The 22,382-nt window shown below is 40.3% G+C and overlaps 1 protein-coding gene across 5 annotated transcripts in view; it reads left to right on the top strand.

The window, feature by feature from the left end:
• Positions 1–22,382, top strand: part of LOC121295515 (septin-9-like) — a 32,569-nt gene that overhangs the window by 2,433 nt on the left and 7,754 nt on the right. For 2 of the 5 annotated variants that reach the window (XM_041220217.1, XM_041220216.1), the window contains exons 2-5: positions 3,084–3,713; positions 20,464–20,658; positions 21,353–21,481; positions 22,192–22,273. In XM_041220217.1, the coding sequence (XP_041076151.1) occupies positions 3,084–3,713; positions 20,464–20,658; positions 21,353–21,481; positions 22,192–22,273 (1,036 nt within the window). Of the gene's footprint in view, positions 1–1,528; positions 1,564–3,083; positions 3,714–13,565; positions 13,666–18,054; positions 18,142–20,463; positions 20,659–21,352; positions 21,482–22,191; positions 22,274–22,382 lie in introns of those variants that run through there. The other 3 variants (XM_041220215.1, XM_041220218.1, XM_041220219.1) reach the window with 3 other exon arrangements.

Here is a 22,382-nt window from a genome sequence, read left to right as displayed (position 1 = left end):
TGCTTGTTGGTGTAAAGGCAGAATCTATGGTGGTGTGGTCTGTGGTGCTTCAATTAAAAGTATCTAAATCCACTGATGCATGCTGATCTCATTCAGTCTGCAACTCAAACACATCCGCCAGTTGAGAAATAAAACAACTTCCTTCTGTTAAATACAAGATCAAAGGGAATAATAAGCATGAACAAGGAAATGACCTCAATCACTCCACAGATAACATCGATGAATTGCTCTGAACAACTTTAACAATCTTACCAACTAAATGTGCATCAAGTGTGTTTGGCTGACTATTATTAGTGTGGACTAGATTGTCTATTATACTTCATGTACAATGTGTTAATTGAGTCAAAGTTATGGATAACTAATAACTATATATATATATATCATATATATATATATATATATATATATATATATATATATATATATATATATATATATATATATATATATATACTGTAAAATTGACAATTTGTTTTAAATAGAGCGAATCAATTTTTTTTATAAATACAATACATTTTCAATACAATTTTCAGATTTGTTTTACTTTCCTGATGACTTTGCTGCAGCTGTACTAAGACCCAGCCAGTGTATTTAACCATGAGCCAATGATAGCCTGGGCACTGTTTATTAATGCTTGTTCCAGGGGCAGACAGCCCCTGGTTGCTCGTCCGGCGGGATGTTTTTTTGGGTCTCATGGATTTTAAGAAGTCCTTGCTTGCTGCTATTTGGATGGTTTTTAAGATGCCTTGCCAGAATCAGTGACTCTTTCTCCAGCAGTGAGAGTCAGGTCGTCTCATGATGAAGTCAGCTGTAAAACAAAAGAACCCTTAAAAATCTCACAAATCAGATCTTCAGTTTGAAACTAAAGCCTTTGAAGAGCTGTTCTTATTTTTGTTTCAACACGCACACATACTTCCTGCATAAAGCTGCACATTCGTGCACAGCTTCCTTTGACAGACAGCTCATTCCACCAGTTCTTTATAAACATGTGTGTGTGTGTGAGTGAGTGTGCGTGCATGTGTGTGGGAGGCAGGAGGGATAGAGTACTTGCTGGGTTCCTCCCCTCTAAGAGGGGATGGAGGGAGGCGGAAGGGGGGTGTCTTTTGTTCATTGCAGATGCAAGGCTGCAACATAGAAGAGGAAAGAAAAAAGTGTTGGACCTTTAAGAGAGTTTGTGGGCTTGGACCTATGAGAATCTGTGTGTGTGTGAGCGTCTGCATGTGTGTGTGTGTGTGTGTGTGTGTGTGTTTGTGTGGTGTGGGGGGGGGTTGTGTTTATTCCTAATTTAGGATTTGTTTAAAACCCAGTGTGCTCCTCTGAAATGTTCCTTGATTGGAAGAGGATTTCTTTCCATGTATTCAGATCTCATTATTTATTTATTTCTCTCTCTATCTCTCTCTCTCTCTCTCTCTCTCTCTCTCTCTCTCTCTCTCTATATATATATATATATATATATATATATATATATATATATATATATATATTTATATATATATTCCATATAATAATGACTGATTTCCACTGTTAGTGCACACTTGGAAGGAATTATATCAGACTTTGAAGGTTTGTCATTTCTTTTTCTATTTTAACTAGTGGATTGGGTGAAGGGCTGAAATGTTTTGGTGGTTGGGTGTGTGAGGGTCCAGATTGGGATTTGTTATTTTTTTTATTACTAATATTTTCAAGCTTTCTCCATGTGTTTAAATGTGTTTCTTTCAGCTGGCATGTAAGTCTGTTTGCACTGTACGAAGCAGTGATGGTTCATGGATTGTGTGAAAACATTTTTATGAAGGACTCTAACTGCGCCCACATTCCCCAGATTGGAATGGAATATATTAAAAAACAGAAAAAGTGTGTTAGAGTGTGCTGTGTTTTCAGTACCTTTTGATCCATGTGTTGAATTTTGAATGCTATGTAGTGGGATGAATTCTAGTGCTAAGCCCAAGGCAGGATATGCCCCAATGCATTCAGTAACATGAGGATTTAACAAGATCAGCAAGGTTGGAGCTGACTGGATAGCTAGCTTGCTTCTCCACTGCATCCTGTTTTTGGATCCTTTGTTGTGTTTTGGCTGGGTCATCTTTTACATCTCAGTGCTGTTTTTTTTGTCTATCTTCTTTAAGAGCTTCTATTCACAATAATCATATCAACAAAACTACAGTGATTTTTATATTGAAATGCTGACCCTCACACAGCAGTATCAGTTATTGTTGTTATTATTATTATTATTATTATTATTATTATTATTATTATTATTATTATTATTGAAATGCTGACCCTCACACAGCAGTATCAGTTATTATCATTATTATTATTATTATTATTATTATTATTATATTGAAATGCTGAGCCTCACACAGAAACACTGCAGCACTCGGGTGGGAGGAGAGTTGGGGCTGGAAAAGGAAATTCCATGGGAAGCACACATTCCGCGGTGCACAATGTCTGGGTCGACGTGCCTTTTCAATGCTTTGTGCTTCCTAGTACATTTCTGTAAATGGAGAAGACTCTTATATTAGCTCAATAGATAAGGTACTGAAGCCTACTGATTTGATGAGGCAGCTAGATTTCTGAAAGGGAGGGGGAGTCGCCTTGTGTCTTCTTAGATTAAATTACCATTTGCTTTAAATTTGCTAATGATATTCTAACTGAGTTCACAGCAATTGAGTATGTAGTCAGATTAAGAAATGCTGAAAGGGATTTCAGTCTACGGCTGTGGCCAAACTTTTTGCAGCACCCTATAGAATTAACAAATGTTGCTTCATGAAGTCGAATGAAACCTGCTGAATAATGTTACATTAACATGTTGAATTACATACCACTTTCTAGTTTTCCATATACTTGAAAAACTGGCAAAAATTGAAAAATGTGATATTTCATTATCTAACTGATAAATACTGTACTACTATTATGGTTTCCAGTAGACTCCTTTAATGTTTCTTTTGCTACTAGAGGCAGAATCGCTTTGGTGGGGGTTCAACTCATTTATTACAACCAGTTTCATGATCATGACTAACCTTGGGAAGGGCAGTAATGGTGAATAATACATTTTTCTAAAACCATTTTGTTGTGTTTTATTTCAGCTTTAAAAAGATCTTTTGAAGTAGAGGAGGTAGACACCCCAATGCATCCATCCCTTCATTCCAGAAGAACAGCAAACCCTCTCCTGAAGTCAGCAGTGTCCAGCTCTGCACAGAGATTCCAGGACCTGGGAACCAAACACCCCTCAGAGCTCTCAACCCAGCGATCCCCCAAGACGAGCCTGAGGAGAGTGGAGCTGACAGGCCCCCAGCTCCCTGAAGCAGCTTCCCGGCGCACTGAGATCTCCATTGACATCTCCTCCAAGCAAGTGGAGAACACCAGCCCAGGGGTATTGAGATTCGGGCTTAGGAAGCCAGAGGCCCCGTGTCACAAGCCCCCAGAGATAATACAGAAACGGGCAGAAATATTTATTGGCAAGCCCCAGGAATCCTCCCTGAAACGCACAGAGCCTCTCTTCTCCAGGATCCCTGACCCACATCCCAGGAAGACAGAGTTTACAGCAGCCCCACAAGCTGAGGTGCCTTCAAAACGTGTTGAGGTAGAGGTCACAAAACCTGCAGAGCTCCCTGCTCCAGCAAGGGCAGTGGCAAACAACCTCCCTGCTGCCATCAGTGTGCAGCAGAGCCAGCCACAGTCTGCAGATACAGAGATCTTAATCAAGAGTCGAGACGGTACGTACTGGCTTTTCTGCTGCCTCTCCATCATTTCAATTCGATACTATTTGAATGTGATTGTATGAAGAATATTAGCTTCCATTTAGTGGGTAGTAGAGATAATTTCTACAAGCGGCAAGTGCATTCTGGTTGAGAGATGAATGCATGTTTTGGCAACACAAGCTGTCAGTATGTTTTGTGTATGTGCCAGTATCTTGTTAGGTGGGTCTTTTACTATGTATGCATTGATTCTTTTTGTGAGCTATTTGCTACCTCTCTGAAACCATCAATATGTATCATCTGAGCTCCTAGTCTTTGAGCACTGGCAGCAGACAACTAGAGTATTCTGCTCTGAGATTGGTTGAATTGTCATGATAATGAAGACAGTTAGGATTTATACTCTGAAGTTTATAGACATTTGGGCTTCATCAACAACAGCATTGGTATGAATTATCAACATGCAGTAAGGAATAGACTGCTTGCCTTTTGCACGCAACCCACAATAGCTGGAGGATTAAGTAATGCTGTCCAGGCCGTTCTGAAAAAGGCTGCAGTAATACGCACCGAAACACTCGCTGTAGAAAGAAATGACTCTGTGGCAGGCTTTTTATTTGATGTTAAGTCACAGGACCAAGCTCACTGATCACAATCATTTACAGTAATCTGAAATCCTGGAGTTTTGGAGGCTGTATGCTACATGTTTAAATCAGCGGTAATCTTCGATGGCTGTTTTGGCTCTGCAGTAGGAAGAATGCTTGCCTGTATCCCCAGTTTGATTAACACTCAAGCAGGGTAACACTACATCTGAAGGACAGTCTTGCCGGGTTTGTGGCTGAGCTCTGACCGAGTTCCTCCAGAACTAGATGTAAATGGTGGTTTCCCTTTTATCCCTCCATCGATCAAACCCCTCTTAAGAGCAGCCCTAGTTTCGAGAGACTGATCCTGATCTTCTAGCCCTAGTAAGTGTTTCTAACCACACATGCCTGCGATGCAAGGTCTTTGTTCTAATAGAAAGTAAAGTTATTCGTATTTATAAATGTATTACTAAACAATGGAGTGTAAGATCAAGCTGTGACGCTGAGGCTGAGCACTGACCAGCTGTTCCATCATTTTCTGGAAATCTCATAAGACCACAAGCCAGTCCTGATTTTAATAGGAGTCCTTTGGCTCATAATTGCAGAAATTATTAATATGTCAACTCCTTGGCAAACGGAAGTCCCTTCTGATGTCTCTATTGGTCATCTAGGTCTGAAGAGAACTTTCCTTTCATTTTCCTTTTCATAAAGAGAGCAGAAACAACTTCCCTCCAACATTATAATCTCTGCATATCTAGCTGTATCTGTAGGTTAATTTCCTTCAAAGCTGTGGTATTGCTGTCAAGCTTAAGCCCCAAGAAACCACAGTTTATCTGGGAATTACATACTGGAAATATACAGTAAACTGCTATGAAGACTGGCATTTTTAGAGATACACAATAGATCAGATTTTCTAGAGTTAAAAAAAGGTACGAGAAAGAGGAGAAAAATGTGGTCCTTAGGGAAACATTTGCAAAATGTTTAAAACAGCATCGGACACATTTGGGTTAGATTACTGATTGTGAATTTCACTGCTCACAGCTTGAGAGGGAAAGAAAGAAAGCCAAATGGATTTGTTTGAACAGTAGAGAGCCAAGCATGAGCTAATGTGGCAACATTGTAAAGAAAGCAAACATAATTGCAAACAACTTTACAGCTTGCAAGGAGTTATTCTAAAATTTAAGTTGTGTTCAATGGTGTTCATTTTAGGCGCTGGAGCAATGCTGAAATTTGATTGGCTCACGGCAGCCATGTTTTTCACTCTAGCAACTATATTTGGGCAAACTTTAAAGAAAACAATACTTGGATCATGTATGCTAAGTTTTACTTCGATCAGATTAGCAGTTTTGGAGAAGCCATTTGTGTGTTAATTAGGTTATTTAACATGGCCGTCATACCACTGAACCAATCAGCTTCATTTTGAGCACCGTGCACCTTGGACAATCCCTAACCATGTATACAAGTTTCAGAACTCTGAGATAAGTGGTTTCCAAAATCCAATATGGCTGCCAAACCATGTGACCAATCATGTTCATTCAGTTTTGTTTTCATTTTATGCAACTTTTAAGGTTTTGTTGGTGAACCCTACCCTAACCCTCTCCCAATCCCTAACCTACCCTAACCCTCTCCTGGTCCCTAACCTACCCTGACCCTCTCCCAGTCCCTAACCCTCTTCCAATCCCTAACCTACCCTAACCCTCTTCACACACACCTCTCTTCCTTCCCCTCTGTGTCTGCAGATCCCTCACAGCTTTGATCGTTTGCTCTGATGACAAGTGGAAGTGATTACATCATTTCCTGCTCTCATATACAGCAGTGCTGTTGCAAAGAGGTTGTTGTTTTTTCTTTCCATTGAAACACTTGTAATATTTTGTTTTCTTTTTAAACTAGTGGTGGTGTTGGTGCAGATTAAAAGGTGACAGATGACTGAACTCAAGATTGAAGAATGTGTGTCTCCAGTGAGGAGGCAGGGCATGGCCATGCTGGTACAAAAGCATCCCATAGACTGCCTCCTAAACCTACAGCACAGCAGAGAGACCCTGAACCACCCTGACAGCACTTCACAAGGGACTAGACTAAGACTACCAGGCCTTGTTTCAGTATAAGGGCTGTTCAAAAAGTATAGTAGAAGACAAGCGTTCTGATTGCATGCAGGACAACAGCCTTTGCTCCCTATACCACTCTTGTCAATGTATCAAGCTGCATGAGGCTGAATTCCACACATGTAAGGTAACTAGAATGGCATACATGGTGAATAAGGATGCTGAGTAAATGCTTTGAAGAGTGGTAGCAAAGGGACCAGCCACATGCCATTAGTTTAGTACCAGCCTGACTAGATACCCAGAGTGTTTTGAGTATCTCAGTACCGAGCTCTGGAAGAATTAGGAGATAGTCAGACTGCGCCGACCTGCTTTCCCAGCGGCAGAGTGGTCATTAGTCATCAAGATAGGCATGAATGTGACAAGTATCATTTCTGACTCTGCTGGGAAATGATTTAACACAGTGATTGGCATCCAGCTGGGAAAAGATCTTCTTAGAATTATTTATTTGTGTCAGTTCTGTAACACAGGGAGGTGACCACTGATTTTAAAATGGGAATAAAAGGTCATCAACACCAGACAGTCTAACCAAAGCTCTAACTGCTGCATGAAACAACATACAACATTTTACAGTAGGAAATGAAATGTGGCTGACCTAATAGTTTAACAGTGCAATTCTACAGGGCATTGAACACACCAGAAACTATGTGCAAACTTTTATAGTGGCCATAGATAATGAAATATTTCACCTACAGTATACTCTCATTTTCAGATATATTAGATAATACCAAATGTATATAATATGTACTCATGCAAGTGTTTGAGGGTTGGTTTAAATGAAACATATATTACAATATATTGTGAATGCATGTGTAATATTATATATACAGTATACTATTGGTTGGTTTCACAGACCCTGATTAATCTTGGACTGCCTGTTGTTACCTTCGGTAAAGTGGTTGACGATTAATGCAGATCGGTGTCTGTGAAACCATCCTAATATGTTATAATATCTGATTCCACGAGCCACATGACTGGTCCATGTGGGAACCTAAAAGTTTGTGAAACCACACAAAAATAGGAGGAGTGGCAAACACTGTTGCAGCAGCAAAGGTCATTCAAAATTATCTAGACAAGATTCAGAACTGGGCAGACACATGGCAAATGACATTTAATAGAGAAAAGTGTAAAGTACTGCACGCAGGAAATAAAAATGTGCATTATAAATATCATATGTGAGATACTGAAATAGGAGAAGGAATCTATGAAAAAGACCAATGAGTTTTTGTTGACTCAGAAATGTCTTCATCTGGACAATGTGAAGACTATGCAGAGACCTAATTCAAGCATTCAAAATTCTAAAAGGCATTGACAATGTCGACCCAAGGGACTTTTTTGACCTGAAAAAAGAAACAAGGACCAGGGGTCACAAATGGAGATTAGACAAAGGGGCATTCAGAACAGAAAATAGGTGGCATTTTTTTACACAGAGAATCATGAGGGTCTGGAATCAACTCCCCAGTAATGTTGCTGAAGCTGACACCCTAGGATCCTTCAAGAAGCTGCTTGATGAGATTTTGGAATCAATAAGCTACTAACAACCAAATGAGCAAGATGGGCCAAATGGCCTCCTCTTGTTTGTAAACTTTCTTATGTTCTTATTTTCTTATCTAGTCAGGAATGGGCTGCTAATCTCAGCTGGAACTCGTTTGTCCAAGGCCAGTAATCACAGTGTTTAATTGTATGCCCCTATTGGTCTCAACCTATTACTCAGCAGCATTCCAAGCAGTATAATTAAACACATGTCCTGGAAACTCTGTTTATGGTTTCCCTGAACCAGCTGCTTAACCTTCAAGTAAGCACCAGAAATATCAGACGAAGGGATCAGCAGTAGTGAGAGTGTCAGAGTGCTATAAAGAAAACAATTACATTGTGTTCGGTTTTGTCAAGATGGTAATATTGCTACTGCATCATGTAGATTAGTTGCATAAGGACCTTTCTACCACAGAATAGAATATGTTAAAAATAAATGCATGAGATAAGTGGCTTATGAACAGTAAGTGCAAAACATGTTATTATTATATTAAATTATATTATATTAAATTAAGGCTTCCAAATGTTAAATTCATATGTTTTTACGAATCACGTATCAAACTGTATCGAGTTTTGTTTTATTTGCTATTTATTAGCTATTAGCTGTGTTTTTGTGTTCTCAGTACAATTGCAGATGTGTAATGTGAAAGGGAAGTGTTCTCGGTACATTTGAAAAGATGTAAGTGAACTCAGTACATTTCCAAGTGTACTCAGAACACATCTAGTGTGAAAGAGAAATGATCCGAGGAGGTTTCCACTGAAAAGCGCCGAGCACACTTGGTAAGTATTCTGTACTCAGTACACTTACAAGTGTTCCCAGTGTGAAAAGGGGGTCAGATGAAGGAATCAGCAATATAGACAGAGATCTCAGATGAAGGGATCAGCAGTATAGATAGAGATCTCAGATGAAGGGATCAGCAGTATAGATCTCAATGAAGAGATCAGCAGTATAGATAGAGATCTCAGATGAAGGGATCAGCAGTATAGATCTCATTGAAGAGCTCAGTAGTATAGATAGAGATCTCAGATGAAGGGATCAGCGGTATAGATCTCAATGAAGAGATCAGCAGTATAGATCTCAATGAAGAGATCAGCAGTATAGATAGAGATCTCAGATGAAGGGATCAACAGTATAGAACACAGTCTTTCCAGAGGTAAGCAAGTGAGGAGCCAAAAGCTTTACAAGCAGCATCTATTAGTCACATGAGAGGGATTTATAGAGTCCAGTGTCTGGAAAAGCATAGCTAGGCTATAGTCCCTATTGGTACAGAACTTCATGTACTTCTAGATGCTCCTGGAACCTAGATTATTGTGCAGCGTTTGCCTCTGGAGGAAGATACAATGAGTGCTAATATTTATTTTTTAATACAATTCTTTTCCAATACACATGCCAGACTTTCTGTATCAGTTACAACTCATACTGCACCAGGACCTTGACTTGAACCCCAGTGCTTTCTCTTTGTCTGAACCCCAGTGCTTTCTCTTTGTCTGAACCCCAGTGCTTTCTCTTTGTCTGAACCTCTCCTCTTGCGGTGTGACAGGGAGGGGATTACTCTTGCACTATTTCAGAAAGTAAGGGGTTCCCAGAACCTGTTTGATGCTGATAAAGGATTCATTATCCTAGGCAGTGTTGTGACAATATGGTACTATCAATATAACTGTACTGGTAGAAATATGTTAAGACTACTGGACACTTAGTTGTGACTCTGACTACAGCTGAGTTGTGTTTTACATGCACCTGGGGCCCCTGCAATAACGAGATACATCTCTGACAATCATACAGTATTAAAAGTCTTTATTGCTCAAGGCAACAAAACTCCCTCTAGTGGAGTCATGCGAGACTTGCTAAAGAGAAGGTCCACTTGCTTTTAAGGTCATTGACAGCCATGTAAGTGCACTGTCAACAAGCTCTGACACACCAGAATTGGTGTGTGTTGGCCAGTCCACAGCAGAACATTATTGCACTCCTGTGATTTCAATGTGCGGAGTATGTGTGCAGATTTTCAGGGCACTGGCTAGATCACAGACAGATAATAGGGTTCAAAACTCAAGGGCTTCACAAATACAGCTCTTCAGCAATATTAGATTTAGATTTCGGTACACATTCATCATAGTAATGAGGACACGTCTTAGGGATTGGTACTACAATGCTATCATGCTAGAGTGATGAAACAAAGAGAAGTGCAAACTAGCAGTACTGCTGTCAGTCAAGGACAGCATGGTGAATTGTAATTCCAATGCAGTCCTGTGTGGTTAAGATTGGATTTCTGTCTTACTTTACTTGAGAGATCTTAATAAAAACAAGAGGCAAAACAACTTGAAAAACTCCCTGGAAACTTTGTTTTTGCTACAGATGCTCAGTTATTCTTACAGAGATACATTTTAAAATGTCCATTTCAAAGGGGACATATACACCAGGAAGTGTGTCTATTTTCCTTCAAAATGTGTTTGCAATTGATGTTAACCGTTTAAGGCCAGGTTTGGAGCTATGAGTCTTTGATAAAGTGCCCAGATGTTTGACGTGCAGCTGAGTCTGAGCCCTGGGTTAACATGCTTCCCAGCAGGTGTCCTCTCTGGTAACATCAAGCAGAGCTTCCAAAACTGCAGTTCATTATCACTTACATGTGACCCAATGGAGAGCACTCCTCTCTTACAAAACTGCAGTTCATTATCACTTACATGTGATCCAATGGAGAGCACTCCTCTCTTAAAACACTACAGTTAATTATCACTTACACGTGGCTCTATGGAGAGCACTCTTCTCTTACAAAACTGCAGTTCATTATCACTTACACGTGGCTCTGTGGAGAGCACTCTTCTCTTACAAAACTGCAGTTCATTGTCACTTACATGTGACTCTATGGAGAGCACTCCTCTCTTACAAAACTGTATTTCATTATCCCTCACTTACATTCTGCTATGACATGCCCTTTAATATACATGACAATGGGTACCTTGCTCAGGTGTGAGTGAAAACACAGTCTTCATTCACTGCTGAACTGTGTGGTCTCAAGACTTGTGCGGTATTGAAAGTGAGTTCTGTTTCCCCACAATATACATTACTTTAATGTATTACACCTCTCTTACCGTATAAAATTTAAGTAAAAGCTTACCCGGGCTGTGAGATGATGAACGGAGATGCCCAGCTTCTGAGCTCTAACTACTGGAGCGTTTCATTGCTGGGAGTGAACAGATACAGGAGAAAGAGAAGGTATTCTGTGTATTGAAACATAGCCATGTGATCTCCTGCCACATGCTCCCAGACAGTAAACAGGGCTGTGTGGTCCGTGTAGCTGTGTACTGTATTGTGTGTGACCAGCAGAAAGAGAGCTAAGAACAGGGCTGTGTTTTGTATCTGCATCAGTAAATAAAATCTGGACTTAAATTGCCTTTCAAAGCACTGCAGAATCTGCCAGCAGCTCTAACAGGAGAGACCCATAAAAGAAAGAAAACATACACAAAAACATTATCAGGATTTGAATGAAATCTGATGTTATATCAGTTATATCAGACTTCAAGAATTGGACCTTCATTTCAGTAGAAAAAGTTTTCTCTTTACCTTTTCAGTTTGAGATGCATTTGTAGACTGCCATTTACTAAAATAAACATAGTCGTTAGATTTATCGGCACTTTAAAGACACTGCGAAAAACTTCTAATCAAAATATTTTTTTAAGTCTTTCTCAGTGTCTTCAACATTTCTCAAACTGTTGCTATGTATAAAATGATCTGCATCGTATTTGTTCATGATTGTGTGTGAGTCTGCATCGTATTTGTTTATAGTTGTGTGTGAGTCTGCATCGTATTTGTTCATGATTGTGTGTGAATCTGCATCGTATTTGTTCATGATTGTGTGTGAGTCTGCATCGTATTTGTTTATAGTTGTGTGTGAGTCTGCATCGTATTTGTTCATGATTGTGTGTGAGTCTGCATCATATTTGTTCATGATTGTGTGTGAGTCTGCATCGTATTTGTTCATGATTGTGTGTGAGTCTGCATCGTATTTGTTTATAGTTGTGTGTGAGTCTGCATCGTATTTGTTCATGATTGTGTGTGAGTCTGCATCGTATTTGTTCATGATTGTGTGTGAGTCTGCATCGTATTTGTTTATAGTTGTGTGTGAGTCTGCATCGTATTTGTTCATGATTGTGTGTGAGTCTGCATCGTATTTGTTTATAGTTGTGTGTGAGTCTGCATCGTATTTGTTCATGATTGTGTGTGAGTCTGCATCGTATTTGTTTATAGTTGTGTGTGAGTCTGCATCGTATTTGTTCATGATTGTGTGTGAGTCTGCATCGTATTTGTTTATAGTTGTGTGTGAGTCTGCATCGTATTTGTTCATGATTGTGTGTGAGTCTGCACCGTATTTGTTCATGATTGTGTGTGAATCTGCATCGTATTTGTTCATGATTGTGTGTGAGTCTGCATCGTATTTGATTATAGTTGTCTGTGAGTCTGCACCGTATTTGTTTATAGTTGTGTGTGAGTCTGCATCGTATTTGTTCATGATTGTGTGTGAGTCTGCATTGTATTTGTTTATAGTTGTGTGTGAGTCTGCATCATATTTGTTTATGATTGTGTGTGAGTCTGCATCCTGTTTGTTTTTAGTTGTGTGTGAGTCTGCATCGTATTTCTTTATGATTGTCTGTGAGTCTGCATCGTATTCGTTTATAGTTGTGTGTGAGTCTGCATCATATTTGTTTATGATTGTGTGTGAGTCTGCATCGTATTCATTTATAGTTGTGTGTGAGTAGTTCCTATTTTCACTCTGTGGAAACAAATTAATACCAAAATGTGCGGGTTCCGTGACCACCGTGACAGAATCACATCCCTAAGTCTAACTAATGCACAGAACAAGCAGTTGTTTCACTATATATGGCTCTTTTACTCTATAAATGCATGCAAACACTAGGCCACATTAGATAACATGATCTAGATGTGGTAAAAATGCATTCCCTAGTTATGCACAACAAATCCCCCAGCTAATGAATCTCCACCCATCTAAAACTGCCCATTTGACAAATACAAGTGCATTACATGGAGCGCGGTGTTTGTAAATCTATACACATGGAAAGACCCTTAGTTCATCACAATATTAGGTAACTGCTGACTATTTCGACAGCTAGGAGTATTACATAAATTCAAGCAGAACCATTGTTAGTATTGGGAGCGTATATACCATCACTACTGAGGTACATTTACAAGACTGTGATCTGTGAGAGGCTGTCAATGTGGAGCTGAGCAAAAATTAACTATCTGTGCACATCTCTCCCCACTCCATTCAGTGCACTGACTGTAGCACAGTGATTCAGAAGAGATTCCGGTGGGTTTATGCGGGTGGCAGCAACTGATTCATCCAAAGCACAAACTAGGTTACTGAGCTGCTCAACAAGCATTCAACTGAGAAAGTTAAAAATAAAACGGTAAACTTTGGTTATTCTACGATACAAGTCGATCTACACTTGAGAATGCACATGCCTGAGCTCTCTGTAGCCATGCTGCTCAACAACAGAACACAAACTTAAAGGTGTGGGAGCAAGAATAAAAACAATCTAGCAATTGTACTCTGAAGTTCCGATGCTTGCCTCAGTGATTCTGTGTCCTTGTTACAGTATGCAGCACAAAGCCCTATTGATCAGTGAATCAGGGGTGTGGTGTATATAGCTCCAGTATTTGTCACATGCCTAGCTGGTGGGAGGAGTCTGTCTGTGTTACTGTGTCTCTCTCTCAAGCTCACAGGGTGGATTCAGAGATAGCAGAGCTGGGTGAGTGAGTCTCCTATATAAATACTTTTGTTACACAGCATTCTGTTTCCGCACAGCTGTCGGCCAAGTATTCTGCTGTACAGTTTCATATCGGAGTGGATGTGTTTGTTTGTTGCAAGTAAATGATTATCAGGTGTGCAGCAGAGGGAGACAGGCAGGACATGATTGTTATTTCTAATCCAGTTGAAACTCGATTCCTGCTGGGTTCATTCAGCAGTCTTCTTGTCAGAATTTAACTTTCTCTTTACAGTCGCTTCCTAAATGCTCCGTGTGAACTGCAGGAATAGCAGCTTGAAGTCTTGGATTCCATTGTTTTGTTACTGAAGCAATGCAGCTGGGCAATTAGGTTAATTATCCTTTGATTAATTGTATTCAGTAGAATAGGAATACTTGTGTTCTCTTAATTTTATAATAATCCAGTAATTAGATTTTCTCTCTTCATCCTTAATCCAAAAGGATTGTCATTATCAGTGTTTTATTCAGAGTAGACTGTACTTACGGTTAAGCATCAATTTGCTAGATATCCTGTTTGTAAACTTTTTCATGAATTTTGCTCAGTGACAATGCCTCGGATCTATGTTTCAGAGTAAGGTTTCTACCAGTGTTCCCTGTTGCAGCACACTTCTGTATTCACATGTGTTCTTATATTAAGGTTTCAGATCTTTTTCTGCATGCAAGAACAGAAAAGCCAGCTGAGTGTTTCATTGCCACTGCTCCACATAAAGAACTGCTCTGTTTGTACTCTAAATGCAGCAGGTTAATGTGTTCATCACATCTTCTAAAATAAAGTAATAGAGAAAACATTGAATTCACACCCACAATTATCCATCAATTAACCCCTGGCAGACCTAAGATTTCCCCATCCCGGTCAGCATTGACCAATTGTGTGCTGCACCCTGGGAACTCCTCCACCTAAACTGGCGATCTCCAGGCTATAGGGCGCATCCTGCGCTCCATGTGGAGTGCCTTTACTGGATGCCCCACTCTAGCTTCCTTTTCTGTGTCGTGACTTGGTTGGAAACTTTAGGGACTGTCTTCATTCATTTAATCCTTCATCTGGAATCCCTGGAATGAAAGAGAAATGCCATGCCTCAAAACACTGGCTCCTCCATTCCTGTTACATCTCCAAACTCTCCTGGGAATAAATCATTGTTTCATATCAGTGTTTACTAAACTTTCTTCAGCAGAACTAAACACAAAGAATTATTACAAAACGGTCTACAGTTCATTTAGAGCCCCTGATGGTCTCTTAGCTTGCTGTGCTTTTAGAGCCCTGGACAGTCTTTTAGCTTGCTGTGCTCTTAGAGCCCTGGACAGCCTCTTAGCTTGCTGTGCTTTTAGACTCCCTGATGGTCTTTTAGCTTGCTGTGCTTTGGTATCTTTGTGGATTTGAAACCCTACAGTAAAGGATAGCCTGGTGTAAAATGAAAAGGACTTGCATGGTCTCTTCATAGATGTACTTGTTTCTGTTAACCAGCTTTGTTCACTCTGTAAAGAATAGATTGATTGAAACAGAGTGAATGTTTGTAAGGAGGACCTATCCAAGGAACAGCATAACAAGCCCAACTCCTCTGCTTTGGATTGCAAAGTAGCTTTGGTTCCAATCCAATGTGCAAACATCCACAAATAGAGACGTGCAATATTGTGTTGCAGTGCTGTGTTGAACGTTAACTATTCATTATTGACTGGTACAGATTTTCCAACTAGTTTGGAAGCTGCCATCATCCTTATTTGAATGGAGGATGAATCTTTGTTTTATTGTGGTTTCATAGCCTTGCATTTGCATTGCATCTTCATATTTCCCAGTTGATCGCATGACATATTCAGAGTCTCAGCACCACTGAATGAGTAACAAAGTGCCACATTGTGTCTGTCATGTTGAGTACAGTGTAGGAATGATTGATGTATTGCCAGATAATGACACATTTACACACAGTGATTCCTGGAGAGCTTTACTATAAACATGCAGGGCAGGTAATTGCAGGTAAAGCAAAGCTGTTTGTCAGACTAAATTAAGTTGTTGCCATTTTACTTTTCAAATGTTCTCCTCCACACATTTAACTGATATTTAAAAACCATGGCTTGCAGAGTAAAACTAACATCGGAAACAATGCAGTATAATAGCTATACTATATTATATTCAGCAAGAAGGATTTAGCTCAAATAAATATGCCTGCAAAATAAAATTGCTTTGAAAGAAGCGGGCAGGCCTCAATGGTATTGGGTACTTGTACACTATCCTAAGGATGGACAGACCCTGAGCAACCCTAATCTTGGACTATCTAATGTTAACTTGGGTAAGGTAGGCAGGATTACACTAAGAAGGCACGGTGCACTCCATACACTTGCACACTTGGTTTTTGTATTTGCTGCTCAACCTTTGGTACCCCTACAATTGCTAATGGGCACAATATCTGAAAAGCCCTCAGCAAATGTATTTGTCCTTCTATTTATGAAATAATCTACATAACCTGCTTTGGATGCAATTGAAAATGACCTTGCTAAAGTGTTCTTTAATGGATTTCTTGCTGTAGCTTGTACCTAAGGCCCTGTGAAAATGAGTGCGGTTTTCTTTAAAATTCATGTCACAGGTAAAGTGTCGTATTTCGCAGAATGTGTATGGAAATATTTTATAAATTGTGTACAGATTATTATTATTTTTTTAAACATCAAATATAGAGATAAATGCACTGACATCAACGTCAAAGTTATTAAAGCACTTTACAATAGCTTGTGAAACGGTGTTGTAATTAACAGCCTCTAGGTAAAGTGTATTAGCAAGGACAGCTTTCAGTTCTAGTATGTCAGATGCATGCTCACCATTTAGGTCTTGCAAATCAAATACAATGTGTAACCCATACTGATCTTGGGCCTCAGTCATGATCACTGACAAGCAACCAGACTGTTTTACCAATTCCATAATCACCTGCTTGTGATAATCAGCAACTTTATATAAGTACTCATGTCTCAGCTGAGCTGATGAAGGAATCACTCCACCATTTGCTACACTTAGTCTGAAGAATTTACATAACTTGTCCAATTTTTCAAGAGGGATATTTGAGCAAACAGACGTTTCTGTCAGGTCAAAATGTAATGTGTTTCGTGCTTCACGGTTTTCAGTGGACTTTTGGAACATGAAAGTAACTGTTTTTTGTTTCTTTGCAAGTAAAGTAGTCGCAGTACTGCTCTAAATTTCCACCTCTCTCTTTCGGTGAATATTTGAATGTAAATGCCTGTCAACAGTTGATTCTCTATAGTGATCTACAGTAACGTTGCAGGATGTACACAAGAGCTTCCCTCCATCGCTGTGTAAAAATCCTGCTGGCTACTGCTTTACATGTTCTGCTGCAGATACATTTTTTGCCTTTTTAGAGACATTCAGTTTCTTGTTTACGGTGTGCAGTATTTTAATTTCCTGTCTAGATTGCATAGTCACAAGACATAGTCACTACACAGCACTATGTGTGTAGTGAATAGTACACACAGGCACACAACAGAGCTGTACAGTTTTGTTGATGTGTTTTATTGTATGAAATACAAATAATTGTGAAATCATTGATTTTTATTTCTTAAGACTATTGTAAAAATCACGGTATTGGGCTAATTTCACGACTTCCACACAGCCTGTGAAACTGTGATTTACACAGGGCCTTACTTGTACCATATAGTAATAATTTATTGGAACAGAATACAAAAAAATATAGCTGGCTTGAACTTCTTATTGTTGATACATGCTGCATGTTCATTGTGGTTTATTAAGGGGAACAGCTTGTCACCTAACTGTCAGAGAGATTTGTTTAGTTTAGCGGAAGCCAGTCCTGATTGCAGGGAGATAGTGAGGCTTGCTGCTTCCTGCCTGCTGTCTAGTTTTGAACAAACAAGGGTACCTGCTATTAGAAGTACTGCAGTGGGGTTTCATACATGGCTTTGAAAATCAGGAAAGTCTTTTCAGTCATAGTCAGGATTTTAAGAAGCCACACACACAAAAATAATTGTGGAGAACACAGCATAGTCTTATAAACGTGGACCACAGAACCCCTGACCTCACAAAACAGAAATGTCTTGTGTTATGGGTTTCTCTTCTTTCAAAAGAAAGCCATTGAAAACTAATTGAGGTGCATTTAGTTTATGAAAGCTGGGAATACTTGAATAGTTCTATTAAGAGGAACTAGAAAATCACCTTGACCATGAATACTTTCAATGAAAGAGAAAGAAAATGAAAAGTTAGTGCTTGGGGTGGTTCAGTGCAAGCTGTTGCAAATCAAACCTACCTTCATAAAGGACACTTTTCTTTTCGACTTAAAAATATCTAACAAAATACTTGTCATGCTTCTTTTGAAAGTGCTGTGTGGTTATTGGTGGTAGACAACTTGGGCCACCAGATCTGTTAGCTCTTCCTGTTCAGGCTCCTCCATTTCACATAGGCTTGATTCTCAGATCAGGAGGAACCTGCGCTGGGCAGCTGAGCAGCACAAGGTGGGTCAGCATGGAGCTTTCTATCTGCAAAACTATGAACACGTTAGTCATGCCGTTTTATATGCACATTTTGTATGTGCAATTGCTGCAGTTAAAATAGCACACTTTGATGTAATTGTTTAATATGGTGATAGCTTCTGCACGTGCGTGGTTTCACTGGGGCTGTGCTGTGCTGATGCTAGGCATCTCTCCTAAGGACTATTCCATGGTATTTGTGTGTGTTATTTATTGGCGCAGGCTTGCTCTTGGTGATGCAGATATGGTGAATTGTGTGTATCTGTTTTATATATTCTGAGTTTTGAGAGAAGTAACACATTCTTGTGGATTTGCTGCTGTCGGTATCATACTGTCTCAGCCAGCAACAGAACAATGTAGCTGTTTTTATTATTGACTCTTGTGTAAAGAACACTCTGCTTGTTGCTCGGTGTTGATGACATACGTGCATATTATTGTTATTCTACTATAATACTAAATTTGTAGGAGCTGCTCAAATGATTTAGCTGGAGGGATTGTTACCTGCCTCTCTTTGCATTTACAACAGTCAGTTTATTCGACTGTCATTGTTGGTTATCGGCAGCAAATGAAATTGGCTGAATTTCCGATGGAAATCTTGCTTGTTTGACTTGTTATTTCTGCATTTGGATTGTGGTATGCTGTAGTTTAACCAAAGAGACTGCACAGCAGTTACTGTCCATTCTGGTTGTTTTACAAAGTGCTTTAAACTCCTCTTTAACACGGGTTAACAGTGGTCAAATCTAGCATTGGTGCAGGGGACTGTATGAGGCTTCTTAAACAAACAAGCCTTGTTCCAGCGTCGATGGCTCCACTGTGTGAAAGGTTCCTCCTGCCAGTATTACTCTGTGGGTTGGTTAGGGCTGGACACTGAACCTCAGGTGGAGAGAGACAGTGAAGATCACCAGGGTGATGTAATAACACAAACTAAATGCAAGGCAGGTGTGTGTGCTTGCATGCATGAGGACACCCACGCAAGAAGGGTTTATCATTTACTGCCTAACGTATAAACAGTTTTGTTTCTCGCTGTGGGAACGCGCTATAAAATTTTGACTTGTGCCTCATGAATTGTAGTAGTCAGAGACAGGCAGTTCATTAGACAGAGGGGTTTTGGAAAGCCCTTCTGTGTTGCTCTATTCAATCTGCTCTGGTAGCAAGTGAAGGAGTCTTGTTTGTAACAGATGCTGTTGTTAAATTCCAGTGCAGAACAATGCGTTTGTAATGTCGACTTCAATATGTTAACCCAGATTGCTTAAGAGCATCTCTGTTTCATTTCATCCAGCTGATTAACAACCAGCAAAATTCTAAATCCTTTACTCAAATACATTTCTGTTGATGTTCAGCATAGAAATAGATGTAAATGGGTGATATACCCTAAATGCTGTAGAACTACCTTTTTCAAAACACAAAACAATGCAAAAGCAGCAATATACAGTTTTACAAGATTATTACAATTGTACAACTATGAAGTCTGTATTTCGTGAAGTTGTGGGTTCACGGTGTAATTGAGTTTAATTGGATAATCTTGACCGCATCTATACAGCTGCATTCAGGCATCGCTCTGTACTACAAAGCAAACTCAAACACTTTTATCTCTGTCAGCTCAGATATCAGAGCTCAGTAACCACAGCTCTGACATTAGGCAGTAGCCCGGTCTCTCCAGCTCTCGCTTCGACTACCAGCTGCACCATTCTGTCTTCCCAGTGATCTGAATCATAGATCCCAGTGCCATTCAAAATGGCACATCCCCTCCTGGTGCACTCTCACCACCACCACCACACTGTGTTGACACTTTATATAATAATTGCTTCATTTCTGATTTCTATAAAAAAATAACCACACAATGCTATAAAAGCTAAATATAATAATTTCATAAATTCATTGGCAAATAAAGCAATAAGGTGAGTTGCCATCTATAAAGCAATTATTATTGGGGAAAAACCAGTCGGTTTTAAAAGTTTTGCTTTAAGGGGCACCACACTATTAGGAACCCTTGCTTTGTTAAGGCTATTTTTACACTCTCATTGTGTGTAATCACCCTTGTTATTTCCACAGATACAGTGCTGGTCCATGTGGTCTGTGAAGCAAACATGCTAATTAAATAGTTCCATTGACCTCTAACATTGCTTTTGAATATTACAAAGTCATAAGCCATATACATAGTGAGAGAGACCAACAGTCTGGCTCTCAGAACCTCCTGAGCAGGAACAACCCATATCTCCCTAGGAAGGATGAAGAAGCCTTTGCAACGTCACCCACAATGTTTGCTGTTTAAAAGCTTCCCTCCTTCCGTCCTCTGCTTCCCAACAGTGCCAGAGGTAATTCCCTGCAACACAAGTACTGCCATGGCAGAGCTTTCCAGAGACCTGGCCAGCAAGCCAGTCCCGTCGGTACGCGGCGAGAGGCCGCCCCCTGACTTCAACTACGTGGGCATTGATGCCATCCTGGAACAGATGAGAAGGAAGGCCATGAAGCAGGGCTTCCAGCTAAACATTATGGTTGTGGGTGAGTCCCTGCCCTGCATTCTCCTAACTTGACAAAGCCTGATTCATCATCCAAACACAGTAACTGATCCGTTTAATTATAATTAACAAATAACTGTACAACATAGAGATTGATAAGTGAGCTCTTCTTTGTTTATACAAAGCAGAGGCCATCCCTGGAAAACTGATCCAGGCAGCCACTTTACTCCACAGTTTTTATCTAGCAGGATTTGATTTTGAAAAATAAAAGCTGTTGCTTATTTCTGAAAGTTTCGGAGCAGATTTCTGATGGAAGCTCAGCTGCCGATGCCTTGGGCCTCAGTGAATGGGCAGCCTCTGCTATAGCTTGGCTATGGATGATTAGGAGAGGGATCTGGCACGTGAGCGGATTCCAATGGGCCCAAAATTCAAAAGCTTCTCTGTAAAGTTTCATCACATTGGCGGGCACATCTAGAAAGATTAATAACAGTCAGGGCCACTGCTGTAGGAGAAAGACTTCTCTAAGGAACAGTGCATATACAAGAAGCACCAGAGAAAACTGCTTCTCATTGGCAACCATATACTTGGATGATTATAGTAGGGCTATAATTCTATAATTTGCATTGAATCCAAGACTCCATCTCTTACCAATGCTCAGTGTGAAGCTCTGACTGCTACGTCTCTCTCTCTCTCTGTCTCTCTCTCTGTCTCTCTCGCTCTCTCTCTCCTGTGCTCAGGTCAGAGCGGACTGGGAAAGTCCACTCTGGTGAACACTCTCTTCAAATCCAAGGTGAGCCGCAGATCCATGCAAGCCACAGCCGAGGAGAGGATCCCCAAGACGATTGAGATCAAATCCGTCAGCCACGGTGAGAACATCACAGAGCCATGCGTTTCCACTGAGGCACAGGTTACTCAGACAGGCTTTTAGAAAGATGCACCCACATTCAAACCAGAAGGAAATGAGTCACAGGGCTGCTGTACTTCTCAGACCCTTCCTTCAGTGAGTGTGTACTGAATAAAAGACTTGTATAGGGTTCAGTTTATGTTGTTGTGTGCTGTGGTTTTTTTTTTTAATTTTAGTCGTCGACAATGGTTTTTTGTCCTGGTTTTCTTCCAAATTTGGAATGCCCAATTGTTATTTGTATCCCGGTTCACCACTGAAACCCACCCTGGTGACTTGGGAAACGGAGGCTGGAGCACGAGTCCAGAAGGGCTCCACTGCAGAACTGTAGGCACCCTATCGGGCCACAGGGGACGCTGGTGCACAGTGAACCATGGATTGCACTGCCGACCTAAAACCTCCCTACCTGGGTGGAGCTAGGCCAATTGTGCGCCACCTCCTAGGAACTCCAAGTCACGGTCGGCAGTGCCATAGCCTGGAGGCTATAGGGGACATCTTGCACTCAACGCAAGTGCCTTTACTGGATGTGTCTCTCAGGAGCCCTTTATGCTGCTTTTAACTAACTAATAGATCGGTCATAAGTAAAATACAGTACAAATCAATGACATATTATTCGATGCTCTTGCATTGTGTCCCTGCTCATCCCTGCTCTCGCTCTTTCCTTTACCCTCCCAGATATTGAGGAGAAGGGAGTCCGGATGAAGCTCACTGTAATCGACACACCCGGATTCGGAGATCACATCAACAATGAGAACTGGTAAGTGGGCCCCACCCCCCAATCAATACACAAAAACTTCATTGAAACAGTTAAACTTCCATTTAATAAGTGAACTATGAAATGATATAGCAGACTTGCCAAGCCCTTG

This window comes from Polyodon spathula, chromosome 20 (assembly GCF_017654505.1).
Source record: "Polyodon spathula isolate WHYD16114869_AA chromosome 20, ASM1765450v1, whole genome shotgun sequence".
NCBI classification, from domain to species: domain Eukaryota; kingdom Metazoa; phylum Chordata; class Actinopteri; order Acipenseriformes; family Polyodontidae; genus Polyodon; species Polyodon spathula.
Note: the sequence above shows the minus strand (reverse complement) of the source record. Positions and strands in the feature narration are given on the sequence as shown.